The following is a 21,746-nucleotide window of genomic DNA, read 5'->3' as shown; positions in this document are numbered from 1 at the left end:
CATGTATGCAAACTTCAATAAGATTCATTCCAAGGTTGGTACATTGTGGAGTGAAAGGTGCAGTACCTTAGGGATAGTTCCCTCAAGGCGTGAGGATGATAAAGATGATGATGCAGCTAATCCAGATCAAACAACTGCCTCAGGTTCCGGTGCAACTGCATCCGGTGCTGCAGGTGGATCTGGTACACCTCAAGACACTCCTTCTGCTCCTCCAACAGCTACCACTGGCCCATCAGAACAGACAGAAACACTGGAAACGTCTACAGGGCCTGAACATATTAGCCTGGAACCAGAAACATTTGCAGATTTCCTTGAATCCTCAGGTTCTCAGAAGTATCATCCTGTCACGGGTGAATTGCTAGAAGAGGGAGAGTTTATATCTGAAATGTCTGATGAACAGATACTGATCTTGACTGATTTGGATGAAGTTGCTGTGTGTATGATTGATGCTACTCCGATGGTACAGGATCAAACTGATTTCTCTACAATTGAAGAAATCTTCATCAGTTCGGATCCTGAACGTCCTGTATATGTTGGAAAGGACAATGAGGAGGTGAATGCTCTGGATGATGATTTTGTGGCTGAAAAGACTGCAGAGTTTGCCAATCTTTCTTCTGATTCGCCATCAGCTCAAGAAAACCGTGAGAAAACTGTGAATGAATGGCGAGCGGATTTCCTTGCTAGGAATCCTCCTCCGCTCGCTCCGTTGGATCAGGTTAACTATATGAGGCTGGAGAAGAATCGAGCTCGGGGTCGCATTATTAGTTGGATGTTCGTCAAGGAACTTCCCTGCATGGTCGTGAAAAGAGAAACTGGTCTTCAGTATTTCAGAACTCTCCTCAGTATTCTCACACTTCCGTGCTATGATGTTGCAGTGTTAGCTCAACTAGATGTCATCAATCGAGACAAAGAAAAGATGGTGGATCTGTTCGCTAAGAAAATCAGGTTGGAAAGGAGATTGGGTTGGAAGGATCCTCTGTACAAGCCACAGTTTCCCAGATACGAGCAGATCAGGTTTACACTTGATCCAGAGACAAACACAGCTCGCTATCGTTTGGTGTATGATCCTCCCAAGGTGATGAAGAAGATACCCTTACTGAAGATGAAGAATGACTTTCTTGGAAACTTCCGCTGCTGGGTCTATGACGCGGATACTGGTGAAGCCGTGATCCTATTCAGAGATAATCAGGAGAACTTTAGAATAATAGATCCGATGTGGATTACTAATATGTCCAGATCGGATATTATTGTTCTGAAGGATCATGAGATAAACTACCTGGTTCGGGATCGAGATCAAGCTATGAAGTTTCAAAAGATGGCCTTGTACTGCTTCAATTTGCTGGTCAACGCAGGAAGTGCATGGTCATCACATCATCTGACAGTGGAAAGGACGTTCGAGACTTAAGACACGAAGACCGAGACAAAGCTACAGCCAAGGGGGAGTTTGTTGGTGCACTTGTGTCTGTACTTTGTCTGTATTTTGTAATGTATAAAACGATGTCCTTTGTCTGTTGTGTTTACGTCTTTTGTTGTATTTGTTTAAGTGTTTGACTGTATGTTTGACCAAGTCAACAATCCTCCTGGTTTGACTTGGCCAAACAGTCAACATTATGTGTAAGAGTGTTATGTTTCGAAGGATGTCATCGAAGGATGTTATGTATCCTTCGATGACCTCGAAAGACATCTTTCGATGGATACTTATGGACCTCGAAGGATATATCATCCTTCGAGGTATATATGGATCCTTCGGAGTCTTTCGATGGACATTCTGGTCGATAGATGATCCTTCGACCAGATCTCATCATCCTTCGTGCATGTTATCTGTTATGGTATATATATACCATGTTGTGGTTCATTTCACAGCAGACACTTAGAAAGATATTGAGAGCATTTGTGAGTGAACCAAGGTCTTGTAAGAGAGCATTTCAGTTTGGTCAAGGGCTGTAACCGTGTCCACTGAAATACAAGAGAAAACTTTGATATATTGCTTGTCTACTCTTTCTCTTGTTACTTTCGCTTTCATCTAAACTACGGTTTGCACACTAGCTTGGATTCCGCACTTGCTAGTGTGCTAAACATAACAAGGAATAGGTTTAACCTCAACCTCCGAGGGACCTACATACGTTCGTGTCCAGATAGCTTGGATGAGTTGACACTGAAACGAAATTTTACTTCTACAGCAAGAATTTAAGATAATTATCAGCTAGGGTTTACCCCCCCTGAGTTTTAGGGGCCCTGATCCTGATTCCGATTGTTATGAAAATTTTAGGGTATATGCAGAATTGCTTGGGTTTCTTAATTAGGGTTTTCTTATTGACTAATTATCGTCCTAATTATTGATTTTAGTGGCAGTTGTTACATCCTCCCCACCTTAAGAAAAATCTCGTCCTCGAGATTCACTGAAATAGATGAGGGTATTTCCGCTTCATTTCTGATTCTAGCTCCCAAGTGTGTTCTGGTCCTCTCTTTGAATTCCATTTGACTTTTACTAGCACTAGTCGTTTGTGTTTGAGAAACTTAATCTTCCGGTCTTCTATTTGTAAGGGTTTCTCTACGAATTTCAGCTTTTCACTTACCTCTATATCTTGAAGAGGTACTATCAGGAATTCGTCTGATAGACATTTCTTGAGATTGGATACATGAAACACATCATGTACTCCAGCTAATTCTTCTGGTAGTTGTAAACGATAAGCTACTGGTCCGATTCGTTGGATCACTGGGAATGGTCCAACATATCTTGGACTCGGTTTTCCTTTCTTACCAAATCGTACTACTCCTTTCCAAGGAGATACTTTCAAAAGTACCTTGTCTCCGACTTGAAATTCTAACGGCTTGCGACGATTGTCTGCATAGCTCTTCTGACGATCTCTAGCAGTCTTCAGTCTTTCCTTGATTTGAGATATTTTGTCAGTGGTTTCTTGCACAATCTCTGGACCTGATAATTGACTTTCTCCTATTTCTGCCCAACATACGGGAGTTTTGCACTTGCGTCCATACAGTGCTTCGAATGGAGCAGCTTCAATGCTTGAATAATAACTATTGTTATAGGAGAATTCAATTAAAGGTAGATGGCTATCCCAGTTTCCACCAAAATCTATTACACATGCTCGGAGCATGTCTTCTAGAGTTTGTATGGTCCTTTCACTCTGTCCATCTGTTTGTGGATGGTAAGCGGTACTCAGATTTAGTCGAGTTCCCATTGCTTTCTGAAAACTTGTCCAGAAACGGGAAGTGAAACGACTATCTCTATCCGATACAATGGAGAGCGGAACTCCATGTAAAGATACCACTTCGTCCACGTATAGCTGAGCTAACCTTTCCATGCTATAGGTTTCTTTCATTGGTAGGAAATGAGCTGATTTGGTTAATCGATCCACAATTACCCAAATAGCATCATTACCTTTTCTGGTTTTGGGTAACTTAGTAACAAAGTCCATTGTTATGAGTTCCCATTTCCATACAGGCATTTCTAGCTGTTGTAGTAGTCCTGAAGGTTTCTGATGTTCGGCTTTAACTTGTGAACAGGTTAAACACTTAGATACGTATTCGGCTATATCCTTTTTCATTCCTATCCACCAAAAATTATTTCTTAAATCTTGGTACATCTTATTATTTCCTGGATGCATGGTATATCTAGATTTATGGGCTTCTTCTAAAATCTTATTTCTTAACTCTCCTTGCTTAGGTACCCAAATTCGTTTCTTATGGAATCTCCAAATTCTATCATTTCCTTGTTCTAGTTCTTTTATGTAACCTTTCATTCCTTCAGCATCATCCTTGATTGTTGTTTCCTGAATTTTCTTCAGTTGCTCCATTAAATCTACTTGTAGATTTAATCTAAGAGCACGGACTCGCTTTTGCTTCTCGTGATATTTACGACTTAAGGCATCTGCGACTACGTTCGCCTTTCCTTCGTGATATTGAATATCGCAGTCGTAATCGCTCAAGATTTCCATCCATCTTCTTTGCCTCATATTCAACTCTTTTTTCCCAAATATGTACCTTAAACTTTTATGATTTGTATAGACAGTAAACTTGCTTCCATACAGATAATGTCTCCAGATCTTAAGGGCAAAAATTATAGCTCCTATTCCAAATCATGAGTCGTATAATTCTCTTCATGCTTTTTCAATTGTCTAGAAGCATACGCAATTACCTTCTTGCGTTGCATCAATACACATCCGTATCCTAATTTTGAAGCATCACAGTAGACTTCAAAGTCTTCTGTTCCTTCGGGTAAAGCTAAAATTGGAGCATTTGTCAATCGGTGTTTTAAAATCTTAAAAGCTTCTTCTTGTCTAGGTCCCCACTCAAACTTAGCGGCTTTACAGGTTAACTTAGTCAAAGGTACAGCTATTTTAGAAAAATCCTTAATAAATCGTCTGTAGTATCCAGCTAAGCCTAGAAAACTTCTAATTTCCATAGCTATTTGTGGGACTTTCCATTTGGTAATTGCTTCTATTTTAGTAGGATCTACATGGATACCTTCATGATTCACCACATGACCTAAGAATTGTACTTCTTGCAACCAAAATTCGCATTTCGAGAACTTGGCGTAAAGTTGTTCCTTTCTTAACAAAGTTAAGAGTACGTGCAAGTGCTCACAATGCTCTTTTTTGACTTTTGGAGTAAATAAGTATATCGTCGATGAAAACGATCACAAATTTATCCAAGTACGGTTTACAGATTCGATTCATCATGTCCATAAATGCTGCTGGGGCATTTGTTAGTCCAAAGGGCATGACTGTAAACTCATAATGACCATACCTAGTTCTAAAGGCAGTTTTAGGTATGTCTTCTTTTTGTACTTTCAGCTGGTGATATCCAGATCTTAAATCTATCTTTGAAAAATACCTAGCTCCTTGAAGTTGATCGAAAAGATTGTCAATCCTAGGTAATGGGTATCGATTCTTAATGGTAACTTTATTCAACTCCCTATAATCAATACACATCCTCATCGATCCATCTTTCTTTTTCACAAACAACACCGGCACTCCCCAAGGGGATGAACTAGGTTGTATAAATCCTTTACTTAGTAATTCATCTAATTGCTTTTTCAATTCTAGCATTTCGGTAGGTGCTAATCTATAAGGTGCTTTAGCTATTGGTGCAGTACCTGGAATTAAATGAATTCTAAACTCTACTTCTCTATCGGGTGGTAATCCAGGTAGTTCTTCTGGAAAAACATCTGGGTATTCTGAGACTACAGGGATGTCTTGAAGTTCCTTATCTTTAGTGTTAATGATTACGGAAATCATATACACCATTTCCTGTTTTCTCGAATAACTAGCCAATTTCATTACTGAGATGAATTTCAATGGCTTTCGAGGTCTATCTCCTGTAATCAAGATCACTTCTCCTGTGGGGGTTTGAATTTCTAAGGAATTCTTATCACATAAGATTCGAGCATGGTTGGCTACTAACCAATCCATTCCTAATACCACATCGAATCCGGCTAAATTCATAGGTAACAGATTTGCAGAAAACTGATGGCCTAATAGTTCTATTTTTCCTTCTTGCAAAACTTTATCTATGTTCACAGAATTTCCTTCTGCTGTTTCGACTGTAAAAATCTGCCTAAGAGTGGTTAAGGGTAGCTTAAGAGCTTGGCAAAATGAAGTATTAATAAAACTTTGGTTTGTACCAGAGTCAAATAATACTTTTGCAAACACGTCGTGAACTAGGAACGTACCGGCTATCACGTCTGGGATGAGTTCGGCTTCTTGAGTAGTCAGCTGGAATGCTCGTACATTCTTCTTGGTTGTTCCCTCAGCCGTTTTAGCTTTGTTTTCTGCTGGTTTAGCTAACTTAGGACATTCAGATTGGAAATGTCCCCTTTCTCTGCACTTATAACAAATTCTTGTTTTCCTTCTGCAGTCTTCTTCACGATGTCCTCTTGCCTTGCAAAAATTGCAAATTATATTACATTGTCCATAATGTTTCTTCTTGCAATTTCTGCAGAAAAGCGGTGATGAGGATTGCTCTGTTCCTCTTTTCTTAGTATTACCCACACGAAATCCTTGGGTAATCTTTTGAGCTAATTCCTTCCTGCGATCTTCTTCTCTTGTGCGCACCAGTTCATCTGTTAGGGTATTAGCTAATTCCACAGCATCGTCAATAGTACGAGGTCTCGCAGCCTTAACGATGTTACGGATTTCACTAATTAAACCCCAAATGTAACGGGAAATGAGTACCGGTTCTGGCGAAGCCAGTGTTGGCACCACTCTCGCGTATTCAAAGAATGTCGAAGTATAACCACGACAATCTATACCCGTCATATGATGATTTAGGAACTTATTCGCCATTTGATCTTTTTCATATTCGGGACAAAATTTTCTTTCTACAAGACTCTTAAATTCTTCCCAGCTCATGGCATAGGCTACTCTTCTTCCTTTTGCCTGTAATATTGTGTTCCACCATTCTAGTGCCCCTTCTTTGAACAGATTTGAGGCATACATGACTTGATCCTCTTCGGCACATTTACTTATTGCAATTACTGCTTCGGTTTTCTCTAACCAACGCAGTGTTGCAGTTGCCCCTTCGTTACCTGCAAATTCAGTGGGTTTGCAAGCAAGAAACTCTTTGTAAGTGCAGCCAGGCGTTGCAACTTTCATTTTCTTAGGAAGTGGGGCTTGTCGTGAATCATTATCATGATTGTCATGATTGCTGCCTCTATTTATGTTGTTACTGCCGTTTTCTTCCGGAGTACGTTTACTAGGAATTAATTGTTGTGGTTCGGCAGGTTTTTGAACAGCAGCCACAATTTCTGGAATAGCACTGGCTATCCCTTGAGCAATAAAGTGCTCAATATCTTGTCTAGTTATATATTGATCTTCCTGATTTTGCTCAGACTGATTTACTTCATTAATTGGTTCACTATTAGCGTTTTCCATCTGCTAATTAGTATGAATTATTAGTGTCTAATTATTGATAACAAAATCACAGATAAACACATAAATCATTATAACATGTAAGCATAGCCAAAATTGTCGATGCCTCGACTTTTGTTTTGTTTTATATATTATACCTGCTTCAATACACACTGTTTATCTTACATTGTTTTATTGCCCATTTTACAGAGTCAGTTTTACTATATTAGTTATAATACAAACAAACTTCTCCAAACCTTCCTATCGTTTGGTTTACTGGCAGTTTCAGTAACGACGCTCCCTCTCGTCGTATTTCCAGGAGATTTGTTCCCCCATTTCCCGGATCCTATTCCCGGTGCCTATCAGTTCTTCACCAAACTGACGCAGTTCAGCTAAATTTTCATAGCTCATTGGCGGATTAGGGATAGGTTCTGGATCAAATTGTGGGAGAAAACTATAGGGACTATTGACTATATTTTGGAATTGCCAGTCATTGGTCCACCATTCCTCCATTTGGCCTAACGGTCGTGTGTGGACTAGTGGGTCTGGAATTGCTGGTCCTAGGTTTATTGGGAGTTGGGCTATAACAGGGTAAGAGAAGAGATTATCGTTGATAGGCTCTAGTACATCACAATTATCCAGTAGGCGGTCTATTTCGTCCTGGAATGTGATTTCCTCAGACTGTTTAGAGCTTTCTCCGATCTCTATTCCCTTTTGCTTTAGGTCCATCCCTATTTCTGTCCCTACTGATTTGGAATTTTCTCCGGTTTCTATTTCCTTTCCCTTGCTCACACTTACAAGATTTTCTATTTTAGGGAGTCTCCTAGGTTTCCTTCTGCGCACTTTTCGCCACCCTACATATCTTCTCTTCTTTTTAGGTTTTGCTTTTTCCAGCGGTGGAGCTTGGAATTCCAGCGGTTCCTCTATGTCAGCAATGTAACCAGTGAAGTTGTGGGAGACTTCAATTGGCACTGGATAGAGGTTGAGATTCTGAAATGCTTCCGACATCTCATTCATACTAAGCAGCATATATGCAAAATGTACAAAATGCTAAGTTAAAACTTTGGAACAAAGTTTAACAAATAAACATTTTTATTGCACATTTAATTTGTACAACATAACAGGAAGGAGAACACACTCAGGTTTATTTATTTATATACTGGGAAGTGTTGTTACTAAACTTAGGGTTTTAAAAATTTGCATGTTCTGCTACAGTAGCTAGCATATACAGGTTTGCCCATTTTTCATCTAAATTATCTAATTCCTGGACTTCTGGATTAAACCTCACTCTCTTGGCTTGGGGTTTCTTTTTCTCTTGACCCTTTTTAAGAATTGAATTCCTTTTCTCCGGGGTAAGAGGATTTTCATATTGGGCTTTTTGGACAAAGATTCCTTCTTCTAAGGTTGTTGGGGTTTTGGAAGAGGTTCCTTTTTCCTGGGTTGCAGTATCTAATTTGTGATAGATAGTAGAAAGCTTTTGTTTACCCATACTATACTACCAAATAAGCAGTTAATAAATCACAGAATAGAAATTAATAGAATTAAGTATTTTATTAAATACTTAATTTCATAGGCTTAAATCAGTGGCTCGATCAGTGGCTCAATTAATATGGCTCTGATACCACCTTTTTCCTGTCACGGCCCTCGGCCCCGGTTTGACCCGGTTCAAGAGCCGCGGGCAGGAAATCCCGTGGTATCAATTTTAAGCGACAGCGGAAGTCTTTTAATACAGGATCTTTTTCACCGAAAATGCTCGTTTAATATATTACACAAAGGTTTAGGGATAAACTCCCGTTATTTACAATAAGTTGATTTCACAAAGAAATCTTTATTTCCAAAACATGTTTTATTTATTTATATTGAGCCAAGCCACTTCTCTGAGCTGGTAGTGCTTTACTGCACTTTTCCTGGATCACACAGATCACCTGAAACATGTTTGAAAAAGGTTTTGTCAGCGGGGAAATACTGAGTGAATCATTCAAGTTTCTAAAACGACCCGTTAGTTACAAATTACAGTATTAAGAGCGATTACAATGTTTCTGATATCAAACCAACTACCCACAGTATTTGTCACGCGACCAACCATTGGCTAGCCCATTTGTCCAATGGTGTCTGTGACTGTGGTCAGATCACCCCTTGGCCACCCGTTTGTCCAAGTGTGACGGGAAACAAGAAATGTATACAAAACCCCACATACCGGCTGTAATTTGGTGATTACAAAGACTTAATCCCTGTAATTATAACTTTGAAAATAACTTGGAGTTTTGTAAAACAGTTGATAAAAAGAGAATGACTCACAAACTGTGAGAAAAGAGTTTACAAAAGAGGAATGACTCACATTGCAGATTTAACGAGCAAGATATAAGCCTACTGATTAGCCTCGATTAAACCTAATTTAACACAATGTACACACAAACGGGTTAGTAACTAATACAACAGTTACGTCAATTCACGAGATTAAACCCTCACAACAATTAATCAGTGCAATACTTCAATAATTCAATTGGATTCACAACGAATAACAGAGCATAGTCCGAATTCGAACAGCACTCAAATATTCAAGTCGAAATCACAATGAATAACAAAGTATTAGCTCAATTTGAGCAGCACTCAAACAATCATTGGATAGTTACAATCGATCGGACGTTGAATCGTAATAGCGATCGAGTTATTACCCTGATTGTGGCAGCACCTTGTGATCGTGTGTGTTTGTGCAGTATTCAGACGGTATCTCTGTGTGTATTTTGAGTTTTGAAGTCGTATGAACAGAAAACTTCAAGTGCCAACCCCACCTATTTATACTGAAATTTTGTCTTTCTCGCGTGTCGCGACAGGGACATATGTACCTGTCGCGTGGCGCGACGGGTAGCAATTCTAGGGTAGGGTAGGTTCGTGTCCAGATAGCTTGGATGAGTTGACAATGAAACGAAATTTTACTTCTACAGCAAGAATTTAAGATAATTATCAGCTAGGGTTTACCCCCCCTGAGTTTTAGGGGCCCTGATCCTGATTCCGATTGTTATGAAAATTTTAGGGTATATGCAGAATTGCTTGGGTTTCTTAATTAGGGTTTTCTTATTGACTAATTATCGTCCTAATTATTGATTTTAGTGGCAGTTGTTACAGGGAGTGTGGTAACAGAATTTATTATTTCAAATCCATGGCAAATGAAGTTTCGTTTTATTAATCAAATATGAAAGTATACATTGTTTAAACAAGAACCAAAGAGTGCATAACATAAATTAACTAGTTCTTGTCTCGTTTTAAGTCACTAAGGCACAGGTCCGCCTAAGTATGTCTTGATAAGTCCTATGCATCCTCTCCTGAAAACACATGTGAAAATAGGTACGTCAGCATAAAAATGCCTGTGAGATACATAGGTTTTGTGAAAACAGAATTCATGACTTATGTTTGAAAAAATGTTTAGTCATGAACCTTGTAATTTGCTTTGTCTTGTAAATCATTCGAAGAATGGTAAGATGAGATGATATGTATAAATAAGAGAATAATGTATGGTTAACTGAATAACCATGTAAAATGAGTTTGTATAAGATAAGTTGTTTGTAAATCAAGGTCTTGTGAAAAGTGTGTTATTTGTATAAAATGTTATATGTCTCAAATTGAAATGATTCAAACAACGCTACGATATGTAATACCACACAAACACTTATATATAGGAAGTACCAGCGGCGTATCCACCATGCTTGTATCATATTACACACGCCTCGTTACTTAGATCACTTACTCAAACCAAACCATCAAGATAAAATGTTTAACAATTGTAGAAATGTTTATGTATAGTCAAATGTCTATTGTCAAATGTAAATCATGTCAACAGATACAACTGGTTCACACGGTTCAATGGTAACAAACGGTTCATATAATCAAAGGGTTAAGATGGTTCACATAGTCAAATGGTTACAACGGTTCAAAATGTAGTATAATGTGTTCATCTGCTGGATGAGCATATGCAACAGAAATGCAATGTGAAACAATGTACTAAGTATGCACACAATGGGCGTACGTAGCATGAAATGTATTGTAAAGTGATGTACTAAGTATGCACACAATGGGTGTACATAGTATGAAATGTATTGTAGAGTGATGTACTAAGTATGCACACAATGGGCGTACATAGTATGAAATGTATTGTAGAGTGATGTACTAAGTATGCACACAATGGGCGTACATAGCATGAAATGTATTGTAAATCGATTGTGCTAGGTATACACACAATGGGCGTACATAGCATGAAATGTATTGTAAATTGATTGTACTAAGTATGCACACAATGGACATACATAGCATAAACACAATGAAATCATGTACTATATATGTACTAACGAACATAGCAGGTATATGATGTGAAAACATGGAAAGCATGAAAGTAACAAGTAGGCACATGTGTTTCACCCCAAAATGTTTGGAAAACAGTAAAAGAGGGGTCTATGTACTCACATAGACACCTTGAAAGCATTTGAAAGATGGGGTTCTATGTACTCACCTGAGATTGCTTTGAAGTTCTTGTATAACAACCAAATAATGCTAGAGATCACGGATATCAAACGGCACCTAATAGGTAGCTATATTAATATACCGGACCAAAATCGGAAGATCGGATAGTATGCGGGTTCGTAAACCAAACGAGTATAGAGACTCATGTAACATGGTTTAACAAAGCCTACATACTAAAATGAAACCTAACCTATGTGCTTACGACCCATTACGACCCGTTTAGGTAGCTTATGCTACCTTAACGCGTCGTTCGCGTAAAACGCGTTTGGAACGCCTAACATCGTGACCATAAGGTATAACCTCGGAAGGTTATTCCCTATACAGATACGGTCACCTAATGTGTTTGGTCGAATCCTAATGATCGACCAAATGGGTCGGGTTCGAAAGTATAAGCGATTGTTTAGATCGCTTACCTTACGACCCTATATAAGCACTAAACTAAAAGTGACGAGCTAAGCATGATAGAACATGCTTAACTAAGTTTAGAAAACAGGTTTGCTATCAAAACAAACGGTTTTGATACCCACGAGTAGTTTGGTTATAAAATACGCAAGAATGCGCATTTTGGCCGAAACTACGACTCGTCACTGAGCCTAGATAACGTGGTAATCAGTAGGTATAGTCACTACGGACTATAACCATCGTGATCACGCTCACGTTATGAAGTTCCAACGAACTTCGTGTTGACCATAAGCTGGTCAACACAGAAAGTCAAACAAAGTTTGACTTTAGCACTAGAAAGCGATTAAAAGAACGAAAGAACACTTACGAAAGGTCCCCGAAAGCTAAACTTGATCCAGGAGCTCAGGTATGAAGCAATGGCATCAACTTAGAGCTCTTTGATCAGTTTTGTGGGTTTTAACACAAATGGGGGGGTATTTATAGGAAAAGAAAGACCGTTAGGATCGTTTCTTGAATATCGTGCCACGATCTAATCCGTACACTTGTCAAGATGTTGTGGTATCATATAATGACCCTAACTCTAGATATTGTGAAAGGGCATTGCCCTTTGGAGTGATTGAAAGGCCAAAATCATCAAAAAAACGAGTTTCTGCATCTGCAGGGCTCACGCGGCCCGCGTCAGGATATACACAAAACTCAGGCGGGCCGCCTGGCCTTGTCTGATCAGCACAACTTTAAGAAATGACAGTTTTAGTCCATGTTGCATATTTAAGCCATTTCCAACACTTCTAAGGCCCGTAAAGCCAACTTTAAGGCCCTCAAATGATGTCTAAACGTTGTGGACATGAAACATGCTCAAAAATATGTCGGATGTTGGTTCGTTTGGCCGTACGATCGCGATGTTCGGTTAATTACGACGGAATGCGCATAAGCGTGAAAAATGATCCAAATTGCGCGACGAAGGGATTTTTCTCATGCCAAACACTAAGGCATAATATAAGGATGCTTACATAAATTTTTGGATGTCCGGATGTATTCAGAACGTAAGTTATGCGCGAAAGTGCAAACTTGTGCACTTTTTGACACTTTTAGCCCCTGAATGATCCAAAAGTTTGTTTTAGCATATTAAACCCCTCAAAGCCTATTTCTAAGCTATGTAAAGGATATTTATGGTATGTTTAACTTATGGACATGTTCCGGAATGTTCGTTACAGTTCAAATTGGCATACTTTCGCAGTTTGTCAAGTTTAGTCCCTGTAAGCGAATTAACTTGTTTTTGCCATACCAAAGCCTTCAAAACTTATTTCTAAGTTATGTAAAGGTTATTTAAGGTATGTTAAGTATATGTTGATGTTCCGGAGTATTTGTCGCATTTAAACTGAGTACGTTTACGCACCAGTTTGCGTATAATTCTCCAGAAAGCAATATAAAGTTTGAAATTGAACAAGAATTGATATGTGCAAAAGATACACATATTTATACAAGATCCCAAGTATGAAATACAATATTTCATCGGCTTGGTATTTGTTTGATGGTCGCGGTGACACAGGTGTCACAGCTGATCTGTTGGGCCACGTTGTACGTCATGCAATACATGTTGTACATTCAGCTGGTGTGTGATATGAAAATCAATCAAACAGTAATCAGTTCATGCTCATACGATTCACCGATTTCAAAAACAAGGATCTTTAAAATCATGCTTAGCTCACGTATTACCAATTATTTCATCAATATCACAGCATCTTTATTTGTTCTAGATTGACAGATATTCACACATACACCCAAATCCATATTAATCCCTACACTAAACCTCCTATCATGTTATCATTAAGAAATTCATGAACTTGAAATCGCATCATGCCGATCTAGTGTCATCCTATATCATGAACAATCTTCAAACAAGAATCATTATCCAAATTTTTAAAAATCTAAACTTTGGTAGCACAACATTTCTCCAATCTTTATAAACAACACCTATACTCTAATATGAAATGATTCTTATCAAAACATTATCATGTTATTATGAAGAATAACATCATATTCATAGACATTACACAGAAACATCAACACATTAACATTCATCCTCTCAAACTAATTGTTGGGTTTAACATTCATCATGAAGGATCATTCAACAAGCATTTGATTAATCATGCTCATGTAGTGTGCAAGCCATGAAACACTAACATGAAAGTTATGATGTAAGAATGTGTGATAAAATGAAGAGGATGATGCTTCAAAGAGAAGGGAAAGGAATGTCGTTGATCTTCAAGATTGCTGCCGTCAATCTTTCAAGAAAGGAAGGAATGTTTTAGGGTTTTTAGAGAGAGAAAGTTGGTGAAGAGAGAGAGAGAGGGGAATGTTTGCTGCAGGGAGGAATGTTCTGCCGTCACAATGATTGGCAAATCCTTCTAGGGTTTTGCACTCATTCCCTTTTATACTGGATTGAAGATGCCGCACACACTCAACCGCCTTTGAGTGTGCGACTCCATAGAGTAGGTTTTGGACATGGGCCACTTTCCAAAAGATGTGCGACCCATGTATGCAGGTGCAAGGGTGTGCGGTGTATACAGGATGGGTGGGAGTGTGCAGCTGCACACCTTGGTCAACACACACATGCAGTTAGATTTGTATTACTAGTTACTTAATCAATATCCACAATTCATTCACACATATGCATCCATATATTAAACAACAATTATATTATAAACTTTGTTCATCATATTCATATAAATAAATCTTCACATAACACGACATAAGAATGGAACGTGCAGGAAAACCCGAAGTGTAACATTATCCCCAAGTTCAAAGAAATTTCGTCCCGAAATTTAGCGCGCAACCACTGACAAGCTAGTGTGTTTAAACATTATCGCGGGGTGTCACAAACAAGTTCATCAACATAAAGCAAACACTTCTAAACCTATTAAAAACACAAAGTTAAAGATAAATAACAAACCAACTGTTTGCTAGAGTGAATATCACAAACCCACAATGTCAAAATCGATCCTAACACCTTCTTTCCACCCAAAATCACTTATGGAACCTCTATAATTTGTCTAGGATAGGTTCTATTTGTATCAGGGTTAAAGGGGTGCTTAAATAGGGTTAAAACATATGTTTTTGTGCTGATCTGACATTCCCCTCTCGTCGTGCGATGCGTATATGAGATTCTGTTGTGCGACACGATGCGATACAGTTTCTGGAAAATGTTTTTCTTCATAACTTCTTCATTTAAACTATGTTTTCTTCTCCGTTTTCGTCTATGTATTCATAATTCAATTCTCTATCATCTTATATTCTTAAATATCACATCTATTCCATGAGAATCTTTCACTAAGCCCAAACATTCTTCCGTGTGCTCGTTTCTTTAACGTTTTAGCTCGTTTTTACTTCATCTGCACACGAACACCTATAAAACCATATACAACTAAGTACAAGCCAAAAACATACTAAAACCAATACAAATTAACTAGAATATTGTACAAAATACAAGGGAAAAGATGTTTGTTTAACACCACATCAGCAAGTTCTAGTCATTGGATATACCCGTATGGAAATGAGAACAAATATCACTATGGACCTATTAACCAAATTACCGAGGAAGGCTCAGGGGTTTAATAATGTTTTGGGTGGTCGTGGATAGATTGATTAAAAGTGCCCATTTTATTCCTATCCGCAAGTCTTACATTTCCGAAAAGATGGAGGATGTATATATGAACGAGATCGTGCGTCACGGGTGCCGGTATTAATCGTATCCGATAGGGATACTCGGTTCACTTCGCATTTTTGTCATGATTTTCATAAACAAATGGGTACAAAGCTATTACTTAGTACGGCTTACCACTCTCAAACCGATGGGCAAAGCTAAAGAACAATTCAGAGATTGGAAGATATGCTATGGGCTTGCATTATAGATTTCGATGGTCGTTGGGACACCTACTTACCGTTGGTTGAATTCTTGTATAATAATAGTTATCATTCTAGTATTGGTATGCCATTGTACGAAAGGCTCTACGGTAGGAAATGCCGAACCTCAGTGTATCGGGGTGAGGTGGGTCCTCGAGAACTTGCCCACAAAGATATGGTTAAGGCCATAAATGAAAAGATCGATGCAGTACGAGCCCATTTGAAAGCGGCTAAAGATTGATAAAAATCATATGCGGATAAAATACAAAGACCCATAGAATTTCAACAAGGAGCTAAGGTTATGTAGAAAGTGTCTCTTTGGAATGGGATTTAATCCGTTTTAAAAAATGAGGGAAGTTGAGCCCCAAGTTTGTTGGGCCCTTCAAGGTAATTGATCGGGTGGGCCAAGTAGCATATCGTTTTCAGTTACCGGACGAGTTAAGCGGCATCCACAACACTTTCCATGTCTCGCATCTCTGAAAGTGTTTGGCAGACGAGGTGGCATACGTGCCTCGACGACATTGAAGTCGACACGAAACTTAATTATGTGGAAAAATCTATTGCTATTCTTGTCCAAAAGGTTAAGTCTTAGGAACAAGAACGTTGATCAAGTCAAGGTAAAGTGGAATCACCGGAAGGGAACGGACACCCCTTGGGAGTCCGAAGAAGAAATGAAGAGACTCCACCCCCCCCCCCCAACATTTTTTGTACGTATCTAGGTTTCTGGGATGAAACCCGTTTAAGGGGGCGGGGATAGACTTGTAACACCCCAAAAATACTAAATCACGATTATCACGTTAAATATGGTATTTAACATGAAGTAATTTAACTAGGAATATATAACCTAGTTAATTTGTGTTATTTGTTAGTAGAATAGGTAGGTTTTGACTTGCTTAATAACAAACTAAACCTTAGGAACTGAAACGGGACATGAATGAAAGCTAGGAGTATAAAAAACTGAAAAAAAAATAATTAAAAACACACTTAGAATGTGTGTGTGGGACGAGATTGAGAGAAGAGGGAGAGAGAATCCTCTCTAAACACCACTAAACAAATTCAGCAAAATTAAAGGTGAAATCAAGGTGGTTTTCTTGAATGTTTGAGGATTTAGATCATCTAACATCATCTAAACCTAATGTATGTTGCAATCAGTGGCGGATGTACATTATAGTAAGGGGTGGCGTCCGCTACGGCTTGGCGTTCCGGCGGCAGTGTAAAATTAGTGTAAATTTTGGAAAAATTTGACGTTTTTTCGATTTCGTTACCGCTTATTTATAAAACGTTACCGCTTGTCGCAAATCCTAAATCCGCCACTGGTTGCAATTTCACTTTGATAGGTTTTCTTGTTAAAATGATTCATGAAATATGAAGGTGTAGTGAAATAGTAACCATAAAATGTAAATTTATGTTGTATTGATTCTTATAATCATCATACTTGCTTGTATGTGTTAAAGACTTGAATAATTTAGAGGTTTGGATAAGTGCTCATATGTATTTAGAAGTGGGTTCGGCTAAGTAGCACTGGAACGGATACGGGATTGGGGTACGGGAACGAGGAACGGCAAAACTCAAAATTCCAAGATACGGGTACGGCAATAAAAAATATAAAAAAATAAAAATACATTAAACAAATTCCAAAAATACTACATCTTCCAAGGGTAATTAATTATCAATAATCAAATCATTTTCAAATTCCGGTTCATCTAGTGAGAGATCGGCAATCGATAGAGAATTAGAGATGATGAGACTTGAGAGTTTAGAGATTAGAGAAGCCGAATATGATAGGTCTATTTATTTAATGGCCGGTTGTGGAATTTAAAAGGGTAAAAACCCTAAAAATAAATGGAAACGGGCTGGATACTTCTAGAAGATACGTCCCCGACATTGGAAACGTTTAGGAAACGTCCCCAACGAGTACCCATGGTGTTTCCGTCCCCAACAAGTACCCGAGACGGGTATGGCCACATAAATGGAGTCCCCGTGCTACATAGGGGTTTGGCATGAAAGATGAACCTATGATTATTTTAGTCAAATGATGTATTAGCATATGATACTGTGATTTTATGATAATTTGACGTTAATAACTGTATGAGAATGTTGGTTGTAGATGATATGGTGAATTATGGATGAAATAAGTAACAGAGTTAACCTTGTAGCTGATGCCCACCAAGTTTATTGGAGAACTACTTATTGAATGAAGTTAACTAGTAGTAAAATTTCTATAGAGTTTCTTCATGCATTTCTTTTAACAGCTGATGCCCACCAAGTTTATTGGAGAACTACTTATTGAATGAAGTTAACTAGTAGTAAAATTTCTAAAGAGTTTCTTCCTGCATTTCTTTTAACGTTTTTTCCTTAAAAAAATTAATACTACATTTTTATCTCAAATAAGTTTTGCGATGATGTAAGTGGATAAGTGGATTTATTCTTTAAACCATGTGTAGTGGTTTAGCTCAATAATGCTCCTAGCATGGGGCGTTTTGTGACACGTGGAAGTCCAGTCAGCATGGGGCATTATTTGGGGTTATTGCAAAAGTGGCGTAGTGGGAATAATGCCCAAAAACGCCCCCTCCATTAATTACACAATATTTTTTTTTAAATTAAATAATGCAAAAGTTTCCCCATTGGTCAGTCAACCCTTCCACAATCCCTTTTAGGCGTTTTTTTAAACATGCCAATCCAATTTTTTTTCAAAAATAATGCCCAAAAACGCCCTATGTAATGAGTGTGGGGGGGGGGGGGGGGCGTTTTTTTTTTTTTTAAATAATGCTTAAATAATGCCCCACTACAGATGATCTTAGAGACCAAATATCCAACGCATGTAAACCAAAAACCATCCACATAATATCTAGATTTCTAACAAACATAACGACCACTAACAGAAAACTAAAAAACACTTAAAAAAAGATCACTAAAACGACGTAGTATCAAGAAACACACCAGCCGTTCCCTTACAACATTTCACAGCCAAATAGGCGGAGGCTCATTCAAATCTATACCCAACCCATCCCCTTCTGCCACCGGAACCTCACCGGAGCCACCATGATTAACCACCACATGGTGGTGATCTTTTAACACACCAGAGTGAATAAACTCAAACTGTGCAGGAGGCGGAGCCGCCATCCATTGGATGTACTGACCGGCTGGGAACGTGTTGAGGCCCAGAGACAATGAGGGTGTTGGTAGTGGAAAGTTTGTTTTGGCTTTTGGACCACGAAGTGAGCGTGCCGCATTGTCGTAGGCCATGGCGGCTTCCTCGGATGTGTCGAATGTGCCTAACCAGACACGGGTTTTCCTCCACGGGTCACGGATCTCGGCTGCGTAGCGCCCCCATGGCCGCTTTCGTACGCCCCTGTAGTGTCCCTCTTGAGGAGGTGCCATGAGAGAACACTTGGAATATGGAAATGGCACTTTTGGAGTGAGGAAGTGGTGAAGAGAGTGTGTTGGATGTGTTTGTGTCGAATAAAGGGGTATTGAAGTGAGGGTGATTTTATAAACTTAACACACTTGTATCAAGGTCTTGAAAAATGTCTCTAGTTTCTTTTAAAGTGGTGAGGCTTTAAGTTGTGTTTTGGTCAATAGTTGGGTTAGGTTTTATAAGAGCGAGCTCGAGTTTATATTTTAGCTCGTTTACGATATATAATGTTTACAGTCATAGTTTAAGTCTCAACGTATATTTGTAGCGATGTGTGTGACTGTGGTTTAAAAAATATATAACATTACGTCTCAATATAAGTTTTATGAAAACATCTCTACAACTACTTTTAAATTACATCATATATCTACATTGAGTCTTAGACTATGGTTGTAAACATTATATATTGTAAACGAGCTAAAAATATCGCTATAAACATAGTGTAATATTTTATGAAAAGTTAAATATGCCGTTGCGAAGTGGTTTTTTTATCCAGGTCTCAATATAAGTTTTATAAAAACGGAGTTGTCTCAAATGTAAAGTTATATAAAACTTTATAGTTGAAATGACTCCGTATTTTATAAAAATTATATTAAAACTTAGATAAAACAAAACATATCGCAATACCATATTCATTTCTTATAAAACATTGTGTATTAAAAGTCATAAAAGAAAAATAAAAATAGAAATTAACTAATGTCAAATCATTTGGTGCAAATAGTAGACCCTTTAAGATACATTGATACCAAATCCGATCATTTAGGTCAGTCTAGTCTATGTCTAGTCTATGGTATCTAGACTCAGTGAATTGAGATTGTGTGGGATCTACAGTTGACCAACAAAGTAACGGCAAGTTAAACAAAACGTAGCAGCTAACGTCTCTAGCCACGCCGACTCTTTAACTCCTACCGAACCAACCACTACATCCTTTAGCATTGAGGGCTTGAGCCCCTTTGGGGGTGAAAAGCCCCTAATGCCTCGTGTCTCATTTTCTTCAACAAGCTTAATTTTTTTTTATCCAATAGAAAGATCACACCTCACGCCTTTTAGCCTATTTTTTTTACTTATTTAATCTAAATATAATTTTAATAAAGTGGTTAGGGTGTTAGGAGTGGGAGTCGGCAAAGCCACTTTAGCAAAGTGGCAAAGAGTGGCAAACCATTGCCAATGAAGTTTACCGATCAAACATTCACCAATTCGGTGAGTGCTTGCCGTGCGGTGAAGGGAGTGTATGAGAGAGAGAGGGTAGTGTGGGGTGGGGTCAATTCCAATCTCAACCAATCACACCTTTTCCTTTTTTTTAAGTTTACCACTTCACCAAATGTCTAAACCATTGCCAACACTTTTCACCAAAGTTTAAACACTTTTCACTGATTGACGTGGCGCACTCTGATTGATTGATTTTTTAGTTTGCCACTCCCAAGTGTTTAACCACTCCTAACACCCTTAGTTAAACCACCACATATTATTTACATGGCAGTGATGCGGCAACAACTTTTACACTTTTTAGTTATTCATTTATTCCACTTCACATAGGTGGGCAACAAACGAACTGAATGTTCAACAAACAGTACGGCAGGAAGTTTATTTGGGTTCATTCGTTTATGTTTGTGAATGTTCCGTAACTCGTTCGTTTATGTTCGTATGTGTTGAGCTTACTTGATGATTGTTTGATGACTTCGAGTTATTTTGGGTGGAATAAATGAAGACTTTAAGTTTAATATGATAATTTTGTTTTTTAAGACATTTTATTTCATGTAAGTATGTTTGGATAATTACATCTGATAATTTGAGTAAATTTATATAATGTTTGTGTTGAAAGATGCCGATTTTGTTTGAAATATAATATATGCTCGTTTCTAAATGCTTGTTTGTGCCAAACATGGATACCCTCAAATCCTTAATATATGCCGAATACGGATACACTCAATTTTTTAATGAACGAACAAAAAAAACCTAGTTCGGTAAATGTTAATAGACAGTTCATGAACATATTTATTTTTTTAACGAACAAAACTTTATTGGTGTTTGTTTGTGTTTGTTCGAATTCGTTTCTAGCCCTGCTACACATAATGTTGTGTAAAATACATTTAAAAAATTAGTTTAGACTTTTATAAGATCATAAAATATAAAAATGGTAAAGTTTAGAAAGAGAAAGTATCGAAGAGATAGAGAGTGAGAGGATCAGAAATAGATGTGTGTTTATGAGTCAAATAAAGGAGGTGTGAAAAAGCGGCAGCGGGGCCCGGCGTATCACCCGCAATCGACGGCTGGACGGCACACGTACAAGATAAATAATTACTCATTGTATAGCAGCAAAGTTTGACTGACTTGTAATATGTGCATTAAAAGGTGTACATGAATATAGAGGTTTATGAGTTTTAACACTGGATAGGGGTAGTCTGTCTGCGTTTGATTGCTTCCATAGGTTAGGGAACATAGACATAGACGGTGGAGGGGGCCCCTAGGATTGCGAGTGATTATTCCTTGATTCCTTTTTGATGGAGTCTGTCTTTTGATCTACACCGTTGATGTTTGTCTCAATAAAGGGAGGATGAAAGTGTGTAGGTTTTGGTGGGCATTAATATATAGTCTACCACGTTCAACATATAATAATCTAAAATATATTTGTTTTTTTAACT

At 38.2% G+C, this 21,746-nt stretch overlaps 1 protein-coding gene across 1 annotated transcript; it reads right to left on the bottom strand.

Moving 5' to 3' along the window:
• Positions 1-18,511: 18,511 nt before the first annotated feature.
• Positions 18,512-19,262, bottom strand: LOC110928628 (ethylene-responsive transcription factor 12). The gene has a single exon (XM_022171653.2). It carries the CDS (start codon positions 19,068-19,070, stop codon positions 18,651-18,653), a length of 420 nt encoding a protein of 139 aa, XP_022027345.1. The 5' UTR covers positions 19,071-19,262; the 3' UTR covers positions 18,512-18,650.
• Between the last annotated feature and the right edge of the window lie 2,484 nt (positions 19,263-21,746).

Source organism: Helianthus annuus, chromosome 17, assembly GCF_002127325.2.
Source record: "Helianthus annuus cultivar XRQ/B chromosome 17, HanXRQr2.0-SUNRISE, whole genome shotgun sequence".
Taxonomy (NCBI): Eukaryota; Viridiplantae; Streptophyta; class Magnoliopsida; order Asterales; family Asteraceae; genus Helianthus; species Helianthus annuus.
This window is presented reverse-complemented; position numbering and strand designations above follow the sequence as displayed.

Bases quoted from the DNA above. Each gene is read 5' to 3' on its own strand.
- LOC110928628 (XM_022171653.2), bottom strand. From the start codon at position 19,070: ATGGCACCTCCTCAAGAGGGACACTACAGGGGCGTACGAAAGCGGCCA.